General features: G+C 38.1%; 1 protein-coding gene across 3 annotated transcripts in view; it reads left to right on the top strand.

Moving 5' to 3' along the window:
• WDR91 (WD repeat domain 91) overlaps positions 1-13921 on the top strand; it is a 28361-nt gene that overhangs the window by 10341 nt on the left and 4099 nt on the right. For all 3 annotated transcript variants that reach the window (XM_056799731.1, XM_001367452.3, XM_056799730.1), the window contains exons 7-14: positions 290-448; positions 1532-1725; positions 3064-3214; positions 5251-5345; positions 8954-9122; positions 11015-11123; positions 12000-12112; positions 13026-13223. In XM_056799731.1, coding sequence (XP_056655709.1) covers positions 290-448; positions 1532-1725; positions 3064-3214; positions 5251-5345; positions 8954-9122; positions 11015-11123; positions 12000-12112; positions 13026-13223 — 1188 coding nt within the window. The remainder of the gene's footprint in view (positions 1-289; positions 449-1531; positions 1726-3063; positions 3215-5250; positions 5346-8953; positions 9123-11014; positions 11124-11999; positions 12113-13025; positions 13224-13921) is intronic.

Raw genomic sequence — 13921 nt, 5'->3', positions numbered from 1 at the left:
ATAGATCTTGAAAAATAGTGCTATACCTTTCATCATACATAATTACCAATTAGAAATATAAAGGGAAGCTTGGAAAGCCAGAGACCCTGATTTACTTGTGTAGCCATTGAGTTTCTGCTTGGCTGAAATAGTGAAATTTAAACTATGAAAAAAATAGAAAGTAATATTAAATGAAAGACACCAATATGGCATTGATGACACCATGTTGTAACTCTTCTTTCTTTTCTCCCTGCCTACTTTGGCCTGGGCATAAACTGAAATTGACTTTCTATTGTTTTGATTCTTCTAGATGCTTAAAGGAAAGGAAGTCACATCAGGAGTCAAGGATGGAAAGAACATCTTTAGTGGATTATCAACTGGAGAGCCCATCTTGACACATCATCGACAGAAGCGCCTGCAAGATCATGGCAAGGAAAGAAAAGAACTTTTATCCAAATCAACTTTTCAGGTATGACCCCCTACTCCATAAGAGCCCACACCCGTTCTGTATATTGTATATATTTCTTTATCAAGGTTATCCTAGCTAATTGACAAAGATATTTTCATTGCAGTTCAGATTTTATTTGTTAAGCCCTTTATAATAGCTTAATTATGTAGAAATATTTGGTATGTTTTTTACTTTGTTTTCTTTGTGAAGGGTTGTTTTTGCTTAATTAAATTAAACTAAATTTTGTTAAAAATTCATTAGAGAGCATTTTTGTGTCCTTCTTGCTCCACCCCCCCCCCCCGCCTTGTTTTTGTTTTGGTTCTTTTCCATGATAGCATATGCTATGATTGCTAGCTAGCATATGTAATATTTCTGTAAAAGTCCAATTGTAAAGAACTTAGGAAGGATTAATATACTGTCCTTATGCTTACCTGGGTTATTGGAACTCTAACAGCTCTACCTATTATGTATATGATCTGCTTTTACCAGCAGTAAAAACTTTTAGATTTTCGATGTCTATGAAAAAACATAAGAACAGGGATCTGCAAGTTTGACAAATAGATGGTTGAGGAGATAATTGAGGGCAAATGGTATTCTGGTGCACTTCATGCTACCATGATATATCATAGTTGGGTGAGGAAGAATAATTGATATGGGGAAGTGTACCCATGTCTCCAGCCATGAAGAGGTTTGTTCAGAATAAACCATCTTCTTTAGGAAAGAATGGCCCAGGCCTGAAGGAGGCAGGGAGGGCCTTAGAAGCCAAAACTTAAATTCAGTCCTGCCTGGGGTTTCTTTAAAGACTCACTTCCTAGAGCTTGTTATTCTTTAGGTACCATCATCCTTTCTGCCTTGGACTGTTTCTTTATATCTCAGTTAGGGTAGCTATGAAAAGAGCTTTTGGTTTTCCAGGGAAGACTGCAGGTTTATCATAGCTAGACTGACTAGACTGTAGAGTTCATGAAGTGGAGTAATGTGCATTATGGCTGGGAAGGTGGCCAGGGGCCAAGATGGAGAGAGTTATATTTATAGATGCCAAGTAGAGGAGTTGACAGATAGAGTACAGCTCTCTCCTGTTTTACTCATTTCATTTGTTTGAGGCAGTATTCAGAGAAGAAAACAGAAGTCAGTGGCCCAGAGGCAGAGCCTTTCCCAGAGCTCCATATTGAACAAGCAGACTTGATTGCCAGAGCTTCTGGAGCTGGCATAGAAGGGACTGGCTTCCGACCTGAGCAGCCTTTCATTGTTCTGAGCCAGGAGGAGTATGGAGAACATCACTCTTCCATCATGCATTGCAGGTGAGTAATGGGTAGGAATACCTTAGGGGTGGCAAGGATTGAAAACCAGCCCATTGTCTGCATTGTCTTTACTTCTTTAGCTTGAATTATCAGTCTGGTACCTTCAGGGTAGCTAGTAAAAGATGCTGCCTAGCACTATAGGGAAGGAAAATGAGATCTGACAGTGAGAATGGAAAATTATTGGGGAGGCTGTGCTATTTTCCCCAAGATTTTAGTAAAAATAAACATCTAACAATTCAGAAATCTTCAGGCCCCATCCTGCAAATAGATGGAGCTGAACTGATGGTCTTTTAAGGCTCTTTCCAATTTCTTGGTTGTGATTTTAATTAGTTACTCTACTAATATAGATTCATAGAAATCCAGGGTGAGAAGGAACAGTAGTCATCATCTAGTCCATTCTTCTCCCAAAGTATGAATGTCAGCTGCAATAGGATTACAAATGTCATCAATCCTCTATTTGAAGACCTTTCACAGAAGATATTTATTTACTTCTTCTGAAGGCAATCTATTCCATTTTTGATAGCTCTAATTAAGAGGTAGTGTTATTTTCTTACACTGAGCCAAATCTGCTCTTCTTAAAACTTCTAGCAATTGACCTTATTTCTTCTGTCTAGAACCAAGCAGAACAAATAGAATCCCATTTTTTTCTGCATGTTAATGGCACTATGTGGCTATTCCCTAGCTTTTGTTTTAGGTTAGAAGGCTCCTTAGGAAATGATCCTCCATTGCCTTTTGAAAAATAGGGAATTGATAGCACAGAAGAAGCTGGGATTTGGTGGAACAATGCTTCGCTTTTTGGTTGTGAATAAGAGTTCAGGGACAATCTCAGAAGAATGGTTAGTCAAGACTTATCTTCTTATAGTAGATTAGGAATTCTTATATTCTTAGAATTTAGGTTCTTAGGGTTCTATCATGACAGTCACATCTGGAAGAAAATAAAACTTTATAAAGTCAAAAACTATGCACACAAAATGCACTGAGAAGCTCCCTGGCAGTACATCACAATTTTCTGATTTCAGAATAGGTAGACATGTTGTTGTGAGGCTTTTTGTTTTTGGTTAATAGTTCAGGACAATTGTAGATGAAGGAATTTAAGTGTCTGCCTGTAATTATTGAGTTTGATTGTCCATTTAGTCTTAGCATTTTTGAGCCTTGTTTGACAAATGAGATAAATTAAGGAATGGAGACATTAAAAGACTTTTCAAACTAGGGCTTCTTGTTCAATTCAGAGTGGTGCTTTAGGGCAAGAAAGGGGAAGAAATTCCTAGCGAGGCGACCTTGAGCAAGTCATTTAATAATATGTATTATACAATAAGACATATTCTTTTTTTCTTTTAGAGTGGATTGCTCTGGGAGGAGGGTTGCTAGCTTAGATGTGGATGGAGTCATCAAGGTCTGGTCATTCAATCCAATCATGCAGACCAAAGCTTCTTCTATATCCAAGTCACCACTTCTTTCTTTAGAATGGGCTACCAAGCGGGACAGGCTGGTGAGTAATCTTATACTAGAGTTGCATTTTTGGTGTTTTTGTATATAGATAGGGCTCTAAAAGTTCACCTCCCTTGTATCTTCTAACCTCTTACCCATGTAGCTCTAAGTATGCTTGCACCTCTAGGGATCTAGGCTTCGTGGCCATGATTAGGAACAGTCGAGTCACATCTTTTTCTCCTAAGGGAGATTTAAGATCCACGAGTCTAGAATTTTCCTGGCCACCATCATGTTCCTGTTGCATGTCTGAATGGCTGTATGAATGTGATGCCAAGGCCTGTGTGACTAAAACTTGTAATTGGAATGTGGTTGAGTTTTAAGGAGAGTCCTCATGGTGGCAAGAACCCTAACTTTTCACTGGAGAGGCTGAGGCCAGCAGAGAGTTTGATTGTGGGAGTTCTGTGTTACAGTGAAGCTTGAGCACAAAGGTGTCTGCACAAAGTCCAGTACCAGGACAGGGAGCTCCTCAGAATAGGGTTCTCCAGACTGCCTTTGTGGGGGAGCAAGCTGACCCACATCAGAAACAGAGCAGGCTAGCCCTCTGTGCCCAAATAAAAACAAAAACCCAGCCTTCCCATATAATACTTTTTGGTGTCCATTGTTTGAATCCTACTTCCTACTTTTCTATACTAGCCCTATTTATTCTTTGCTCCATCAGTTCTTCAGAAATAGGTCTTTTAGAAGGTCCCTTTTGATTATTGATTATTAAGGTGTTGCATTAAGTCCCGTTTATCATTCCTGTGATTATAGTTGTCTATCAGATTGGTATGGGTTCCCTCTTTATGTTGAAATTTGTGCTCATGAGATGGGATTTCCTAAACAGTGAATGTGCAGTTAGTTGTCCATTTTTTTCCTTTTTGATAGGATCATAACACATAGCCAAAAATATTCATTGAAAATTTAATAAGACAAAATTTATAAATTATAGGAAATAGTCTTCGTCCTTTAACCTTTGTTTCCTCTAAATCTCAAAACTTAGCCTATGTTGTTTAAAAGACAATATCAGGGGAGAGCCCATAACTATGGACTTGTTTTGCAAATATTTTTCCATCTTGTTTTCAAATTGTATTCTTCTTAAGGTATTGCCTTTTATTACTTTGCTATTTCTCCTAAGATATTGCTTAAGAGTTTTCTTAGGTTGTGGCAATTTAGGGAAATGACTTCTGAAACCTGTGCTTAGGGGATCTTTGATACCTTAATGGTACCAGAATCAGTAGACTGAGACAAGCAGCTTAGGGGAGAAGTACCTCAGTCCTGGGCAGCTAGATGGAGTAGTAGATAAAATGCTGGGCCTGGAGTCAGGAAGACTCAAATAGCCTCAGATGCTTACTAGCTGTGTGACCCTGGGCAAATCACTTTACTCTGTTTGCCTCAGTTTCCTTATCTGTAAAATGAGCTGGAAAAGGAAATGGCAAACCACTTCAGTATCTTTTCCAAGAAAACCCCAAATGGGGTCATGTAGAGTTAGACATGACTGAAACAAACTGAAAAAAAAAAAACACAAAAGCCCAACCATCTGGACACTTAAATAAAAGAACTGAAGCATTCATAGGTATTCAATCATCTTCTAACCCAGAAGACTTCCTCCCTTTCATACAGGCAGCTAGAGAGCTCAGTGAATAGTCTTGGGCCTGGAATCATGAAGACTTGTATTCAGATTTGACCTCAGAGACTTTCCTAGCTGTGTGACCTTGGGCAAGTCATTTACCTTCTGTTTCCCTTAATCCACTAGAGAAGGAAATGGTGAAACCCTCTAATATCTTTGCTAAAAAAATCCCATGGGGTCCCAGAGTTGGGCACCACAGGACAACAGCCCTTCCATTCAAGTACCCTCTGACTATATTGCCTTCGTTTCTTCTGGTCCCTTTCTGGATTTTAGATTTCAGTCTGACTGAAATGTTGAGCAAGTATAGAAGTCACCTCGGAGCCTCGGTTCACCGCAGGTCCATACACCACCTGAGAAAGGCCACCAACCACTCAGCAAATGATATTAACTTTGTTCTTTTTCTCTTTCCTCTTCTGCCTGTGCCTGGCCAGCTTCTCCTGGGCAGCGGAGCAGGAACTGTGCGTCTCTATGACACCGAAGCCAAGAAGAATCTCTGTGAAATAAGTATTGATGATGACATGCCCAGGTGAGCATGCGATTAGAGGAGATGCTACTTTATAAAAACAAAACAACCCTTACTTTAGTATCAATTCTAAGACAGAGGAGTGGCAAGGGCCAGGTAATTGGGGTTAAGTGACTTATCCAGGGTTGTTTAGCTAGGAAGTGTCCGAAGCCACATGACTTAATTATGACTGCATTCATATTGTCTGTGTGCGTCCTTTATGCTGCATATATTGTTGTTACTATGTATTGTTTTCTGGACTTGACTGTGTATTCCACTTGACTTCAATCTGCATCAGTCTATGTGAGTCTTTTCCAGGTCTTCCCATGTAATCCAGTCTGATTCTGGATGACTCTAATTGTTAGGAAGTTTTTCCTTAAGGTAACCAAAATCTCCATCTAGTATTTTGTACCCTGTTGAAACCAACCCAGGAACTACATGAACATAATTATGAAACACTTTTTATACAAATAAAGACAGATCTAAATAATTGGAGAAACATTAATTGTTCTTGGATAGGTAAAGCCAATATAATGAAAATGACAATCCTACCTAAACGAATCTATTTTTTTAATGCCATCCCAATCAAATTACAAAAAATTATCTTCTTGAATATAAAATAATAAAATTCATTTTGAAGAACAAAAGATCAAGAATAGCAAAAGAATTAATGAAAAAAATGTAAAGGAAGGATATCTAGCAGTTAAACTGTATTATTAAGCAGTAAGCATCAAAATTATCTGGTATTGACCAAGAAATAGACATGTAGATCAGTGGACAGAACAGACATATAACAAACAGTAGTCACAAGATGAAATGTAATCTTATAATAAAAGATGAAAGGAATCTTGTATTTGACAAAAAATATAGTTCCCCAGGTTATTGTCATAAGAAATCATTATTTTTTATAAATGGCTGGGACACCTGGAAAGTAGTTAGGCAGAAACTAGGTAGATACCAATATCTTATACCATTCACTAAGATAAGATCAAAAATGGATACATAATCTCTAGACATAAAAGGAGAAATAAACAAATTAGAAGAACAGGGAACAGATTACCTATCAGATTTATGGATAGGAGAATTTATAAATAACAAGTTGGAGAGCATGGTGAGATGTAAAATAGATCATTTTGGGTACATTAAATTGAAAAGTTTTTATACAAACAAATGTTGCCAAGATTAGAAGGAAAGCAGAAAATTGGGGGAAATATTTCATAGATAGTCTCTTGGATAGAAGTCTCCTATCCAAAAATATATATAGAACTTTGTCAAATTTATGGGAATAATTGCCATCTCCCAATTAACAAATGGGCAAAAGATATGAACAGATAGTTTTCAGTTGATATAGGTACATGAAAAACTGCTTTAAATCACTACCAATTAAGGAATGGATATAAGGTATCATCTCATACTCAGCAGATTGACTAAAATGACAAAAGGGAAAATGACAAACATCAGAGGGGATATGGACAAGAAGAAACACTAATACATTGTTAGTAGAACTATGAACTGGCCCAATCATTTTGGAGAGCAATTTGGAATTAGGCCCAGAGAGCTATAAGATTGTGTATATCCTTAGTCCCAGCAATACCATTGTTAAGTCTATTTCTCAAGGAGATGAAGGGAAAAGGAAAAGAACCTCCATTTCCAAAATATGCATAGTAGCTCTCTTTGAGATAACAAAAAACTAGAAATTGAGAGGATATCTATCATTTGGGGAATGGCTAAATAAATTGTGGTATGTGATTGTGATGGAATATTACCATGTTTTAAGAAAGGACGAGCAGTTTAATTTTTTAAAAATTTGTAAAGAACTACATGAGATAATAAAGAGTGAAATGAGTAGAACCAAGATAAATGAGTAGGAACATCATGTACTACTATAGATTTAATATTTGAAGAATGACTTTTGAATGTTCCCTTCCAGAGAATGAACTAAGAAACAGAAACACAAAAGGCAGAATCCATATATTTTATCAGATGATGCTTTCTGTGTTGTGGGGAGAGGAAAGAGGAGCTAAATTTAAAAAATTTTTAAATTTTAAAATATTTTTTAAAAAGGTTATTTTGGAATGATTGGGTCTTCATAAATCTACTCTGGATTAGTAATCACTAATTCTTCTTAAATGTCTTAAAAACTTTCATGGAAATTTAATAATAATCAAATCACTTAAATATGCATATAAAATAGGGATTAAAATCTTATGTAAAACCTTAGCATTTAATCAAATGTAGTCAAATGAATTAACAACTAACAAACAGCAAATGAATTTGCTCCATGGTCCTTTACATGTCTATCTGAGATTTTGTCACTATGAATTTCCTTTTCTTTAAAGAAAAAATAGTTTTAGTCAAGGTATCTGCAATTCAGTTTCTGCTCATTTTGTATTGCATCACTTTGTATAATCTTTCCATAGTTCCTCATAAGTTTTTTTAATATCACTATAATCCATCTTCTGACTATACTGTAACTTTTTCAGCCATTCACTCAAATGTTAATTGTGAAAAGTACTTCTAATTGTCTTGTATTACAAATGTTCCAACTTTAATTTTTTTTTGACAGTTTCCTTTTTACCTTTTCATGAATTTTTTAGGAGCAAGTTCCAGTAGTTGAATTGCTGGGTCAAAAGAAATGATCAGCTTTGTGACTCAGATCCTTTTGAATATTACTCACCTCTTTTTATAAAAATCACCAACCAGCCCTTTAATAATCTGACCTGTAGCTTACATACTCCTCCTTATTTCTTTTTCTTTTTGAAAATTGGGGACATTTTGTGACTCTCCAGGCCTATCCTCCTTGCCCATTTGCTGAAACAAAGATCACAAGCAGTTATTTAGCAGTCATCTTGGCAAATTCTTTCAGGATCCTAGATTAGGTCATATTGACCAGGTGACTTGAACTTCTGTAGGGTAGTTAGCTGCTCTCTTACTATCTTGGTTTCAATTCTGTGACCTATTTTTGTTCTACTTTTCTCAATTGGAAGAATAGGAGTGGCATTCTTCCTACATTCTTTCCATTGTTCATCATCCTAATCATGACAAGTAGGGCTCTCATTGACCTTCCTCTTGCCACTGAAATAGCTTTTTGAAAAGGCACTTTTTATTGTCACATATTGATTGGTCTTTAGCCCTTCTGAGGCTATTCTCTTAGGAAAAAGCAACTCCTTTATTTCTCAAAAATCTGCCCTTGTTTAAATACCCTTTTAAAATGTAAGTATCGATGAGCTCCTTGCTCAGCCAAATTGATCTTTCTAGATTCCTCTCCTTTTCCCTTGTCAGTCTCATTTGTGACTCTTATGTCGAGAATTCATTTTTGAGTCTCTCACCTCTCCCAAGCTGATTTCCCTTTTAAAGTTTCTGTCCATGGAATCCTGTCAATCTTTGAAATCTTTGAGATCTATTTTCTTAAAGTCTAGGGAGCAAATCAAAATATACTTGGTATTCTCTTCCTCATTTCACACTAAAGTGGCATGATCTTTGCCACCATAGATCCTGTTATTTGTATTTCCCTAAATGATTTTCTTCTTACTAATCTTGGTCAGATTTAGAAGTGCCCTGAATTACTTTCTCTACCTCTTGATAGATCTTTTGTGGGTGAGACATCTAATCAAGCTGTTTATTCATTGTAGGATCCTATCGCTTGCCTGCAGCCCTAGTGGGACCTCCTTCGTCTGCTCAGCTGCAGCCCCTAGCCTTGTTTCACAGGTGGACTACACAGCACTAGACAGTGGCATCAAAGGCCTGAACCAGGTTCCTGGCAAGCTCTTGCTGTGGGACACTAAAACCATGAAGCAGCAGGTACGTGCATGGGCCTCTCCCTGGGTATGTGGTGGCTGCTCGTGGTAGCCTCTCAGTGATGTCTCCTGCCATGGCAGAGACTCAGCTGGAGAATTAATAGGCTTCCATGGCAGGGACACTGCTTAAGGCAATTAGCAGATTGCCCTGCTTAGGTGCGAGTTCTCATAGTTCTACACAGAAACAAACAGCTGCTCTTATTTAGTATTTGTTAATGTTCTTAAGCTGTGAAAGAATTTTGTGGGGTGAGAATGTGACTCAATATTAAAGTACATCTTGAGGTCAGACTTGCACTAACTTTGCTCACTTAGAAACCAGCCGCAAGTACAAACTGGAAGTACAAACAAACTACCGAATGTAGAATTGTGGGTAAGATAAAATAGATGTAATTAACAAATCTCAGGATACTGAAAGAATTTGCCAACATGATTGCTAAATCAAGCATCCCTATACTTAATGGTCCCTGAAGACTTCATTGTATGATGACAGCCCACTACAATAACTTATATTCATAATAGTAACTGACTCACCATGAGAAGTTTAAATGAAGTCCAGTGTAATCTATTTAAGAAGGCAAAAAAAGGGGTTGATTCATTTGAGGAAGCTGTCTCTCTATAGAATTTTGGAGCTTAAAGGGGATAAAGCTTGGAAAACTTATTTATTTGGCACATTCTATTTTCTTGACTTCACTAGATAAGGAAGTATTAATATGACTAAGCAATCACTATCTTTAAAATAAGTTGTTTTCCAGGCATTCATTTGTAAACCAGTTTGGAATTTTGGAAATGTTTTCTCAAAGAAAGAACATTTTAAATGGGTTAGCGTCATAGGCTATCCCAAAAAGACCTGAAAGTGTTGTGAACCCCCTCATCCCTCCCTGCCTCTTTGTTTCCTTGGCTTTTTTCCAGTCTCAGCTCAGACCCCATCTTTTGCAGGAGGTCTTCCCCTCTCTCTCCAGCTGTTAGTGCCTTCTTCCTTCAGATTATTCTTTAGACAGTTTGTATGTGCCTAATTATTTATGTATTGCCTCACCCATTCTGATCTGAGCTGCTTAAGAGCCTTTCTTTATATGTCTGTGCTTAGCACAAGGGAATATGTATGGGTAGTCACAGAGTGTGGGCTTAATTCGTGCTAGTTGTCTGCCTCTGACATATACTGGCTGTATGATCTTTGCTAAACCATTTAACTTCTTGGGGCCCTCAGCAGCCTTGGAAGATTGAACTGCAAGAATTGCTCATTTGCTTTGAGAGAGGGAATTTCTCATACCAGGGAAATCAGAGGTTCAGAAAAAAAAATAAATTAGGGATATTAGCACTTCAGTACCTGCCTCAGGTATTATTTGAAAAGCACTTTGTTAGTCTTAAAGTTCAGTATGAGTTGCTGTTAATAATAAATAAGAATGAATCCAGAATGTCGGAAGCCTTTTTTTTTAGAGAAATCATCATCGTTGTCATCATCACCATCATTTTTATTACTACTACTACCATCAAAGCATGGACCAGCTCATTTTAGAAAGGACACAAGTGATTTGGAGTTAGAGGACCTTGGTTTGGTTCCTGAATCTGCTCCTTACAATCTCTAATATATGTTAGGTGAGCCACTTCACCTCTGAGGACCACTGTTTGCTCAATGGTCAAATAAGGGGGTGGATTAAACAACTTCTGAGTCCTTTTCCTACTCCAAATCTAAGATCCTTTGTATTATCTGTTATGAATATGCTGTAACAAGAGTCTCAGGAAAGGCCGTTTGTAGTAGAATTCACAGTCAGACTTTTTTTTGGCTAGTGCTGTGATCCTTACTGCTGAGAGGGGGGAGGACCAGGCCTCATAGTGCCTTACTCCAGAGCTTGTACCCTGTACTTGGGAGAGCGAGCTACTGATAGCTCTTTCTTACAGCTCCAGTTCTCCCTGGATCCAGACCCCATTGCTATTAATTGTACTGCTTTCAACCACAACGGGAACTTGCTGGTCACAGGGGCAGCTGATGGTGCCATTCGGCTCTTCGGTGAGTACTTCTGTTCAAGGAGATCCATTTCTCAACTGTCTCAGAGCAGCAATATGGGCTCTGGGTGTATGAGGCTGGAAGCACCATCAAGCCTGAATCTGTGCAGCTGAGAAAGATCCAGGGTGCTTTTGCACAGTAGTGCGTCATTGTTATCATCCATGTGACCAGTATCAGGGGAAAGTTGAGATAGTGAGGATTAGTGCTTCTGCCATTCCATTAGCAGTTCTCCTGGATTGCTTTGGCTGTCAACTGACCTGTGACCTAGTGAGGTATATATTCAGTTCTAAAGCTGAGAGTGGCACTCTTCCACCCACTTGTGATTTCAAGGTTCACTGGCTCGTATCCCCTCCCTGTAAATTTGTTCTTTCTAGAAAGGAAGGCAGAATTGCAGAGTACATGGGGAAGTGTGGGCCCACTTTCATTGGTTGTATTTTTGGCAGTTTCTCCATGCCCTTAGCTCCTTATGTTTGGGGGCCCTTACTTCCTCCTAGGTACATGAGTTCCTCTGCTGCTTCCATTCAGGAAGGGCAGTAGAATATCATCAACTAATGATAGAGTACTTGGTCTTTGAACTTTGAGGGAGAAGCCTAGAGTTTGAGGCTTGACTCTGATGTTACTATGACCTACAGAATGAAAGGATTGCTGACCCCTAGAATTTCTTCCATTTCTAACATTCTGTGATCAAAAAGCAGACAGTCAATAAGACTCCTGAGAAGGCAGCATTTTATACTTTGTCCTAGAAAGGACATTCTCTAGAATGAAAGATAATCTAGCTAATTTGAACTAAAGAGTTATAAAATAGAAATAGTTATAAAAGTATAGCAGCTTGAGACCATTGAATATTAGGGGCAAACATTCTGCAACTTTTTTTTTCAGATATGCAGCAGCACGAGTGTGCTATGAGTTGGAAAGCTCATAGTGGGGAAGTCTATTCTGTGGAATTTAGCTACGATGAGAATACTGTGTATAGCATTGGAGAGGATGGGAAGGTATGTTGGAATTTTGTGGTAGGAGGATGGAGATTGAACCCCTTGGATAAAACTGGCTTGTCCTGAGTTGTATTGGAGATGACAAGATTAATGGCTCAGAATAATTTTATTTAGTGTCAGATATTTTCCTTCCTCACTGGCATGGATTCTCCTGGATTCTAGGGGTTAGGACTTGCTTCCTTTTTCTTTTGTTTCTTCAGTGTGAAGTGACTCATTTTATGGTAGGTGGCAGGGATGGGAGTGGATAGTAGGAATTGAGGTACTGCAGATTAGCTGTATAACATGAGAATTGTGTGAAGGGATTCAAGTAATTATTTTTCTACTATTGGTTTTCCTTCTACTAGCCACCAAAGTCCTTGAAACAAATTTTTTTTTTTTACATATTGCTTATCTAAAGGCCATGCCTACCTAAGGACCAAGTTTTTAGGGAGGAGATGGGCTTATTGTATTGGGTTTCACCAGAAGCACTTCCAGCAGGCTCTGATGATCTCTGTGCTCCTAGTGGTAGATGCTCTATTTTAATAGCTTTAATTTATTTTTTTTGTTTTTACATTATCTATATTTCTCACTATTTCTTCTTTCCCCGACTCCTTCCCTGAAAGGCTTATCTTTTAAGAAATTTTAAAAAAAGAAAAAGGAGAAAAAATCAGCAAAGCTGATTAGTGTATTTGAAAATATCTGACCTATGCAATGATGCACACCGATTTCCCCTCATCTCTCTAGAGAAGTCAAAGGAGGTGTTTTCTCACATCTTCTCTGCGGGACCCAGCGTAATTATTCTGCTTGGCACCATTCACTTTTGATTATTCTGTGGTTCTTTGTTATTATTGTCATAGTCATCATGTAGATTGTTTTTTCTATTTCATTTTGTGGCTAGATATTAATCAGTCTTCTTGTACTTTTGTAATTCTAGTTTATTCAGTGGAACATCCACAAGAGTGGCCAGAAAGTGTCTGAATATTCCCTCCCCATGGATGCCACAGGCCCCTTTGTGTTGTCGGGTTACAGTGGTTACAAGCAAGTCCAGATTCCACGGGGTCGTCTCTTTGCTTTTGATTCTGAGGGAAATTACATGCTGACTTGTTCTGCTACAGGGGGCATCATCTATAAGGTAACAGGGTTGAAGTATAATTCCTGAATGTTTCTCTTGAAGGCCTCAGAGTAACTTCTGGCTCTAAATCATCCATTGCTATCTTGTGATGTTGTGGGTAGATATCCTTTATCTAGATTTTGCCTCATCCTGGTATGTGTTTAATCTTTGGCCACCTGCCTTAGTGCCTGAGCTCTGTACTGACATCATTGCTTGGTATTTCTGGGCTTCTTCTTTGTGTAGGAGCCATTTTGCCCATGTCCTTGGATTTGACTGGGATTGTATGGAAGAGTCAATGTGCTCTTGACAAGTGGAAACAGCACCATATGATGGAAGGAGCTTCCATCACTAATTAACCAGTGCTGCCTAACCTTGGGCAAAGGAATGTTAATAAGGAAAAATGAAAGTAATTGTGGAAAGTATGTTGGAAATAAGGTTCTAGACAAATGAAATAGTTATTTTCATAAATCAACCTGATACAGGCTTATTAATAATATGGACCCCCCTGGTTATAAACACATACCAATCTTTTAGCAGGATAGAAATCTCTTGGTGATATGACAAGTGCTGGAATTTCTCTTTCCTAATATCACACAAGCATGATACACTTCCTACTTCTGCAAGAGTACATTTAAGCTATAAATAATAATCCTTTATGATCGGGGAAGGCACTCAGGAACCTAGGCATTCATATTCTTACTTAGGTTATGTGGGCATCC

Source organism: Monodelphis domestica, chromosome 5 (genome assembly GCF_027887165.1).
Source record: "Monodelphis domestica isolate mMonDom1 chromosome 5, mMonDom1.pri, whole genome shotgun sequence".
Taxonomy (NCBI): domain Eukaryota; kingdom Metazoa; phylum Chordata; class Mammalia; order Didelphimorphia; family Didelphidae; genus Monodelphis; species Monodelphis domestica.
The sequence above is the reverse complement of the archived record's forward strand: the minus strand, read 5'-3'. Positions and strand labels throughout refer to the sequence as shown.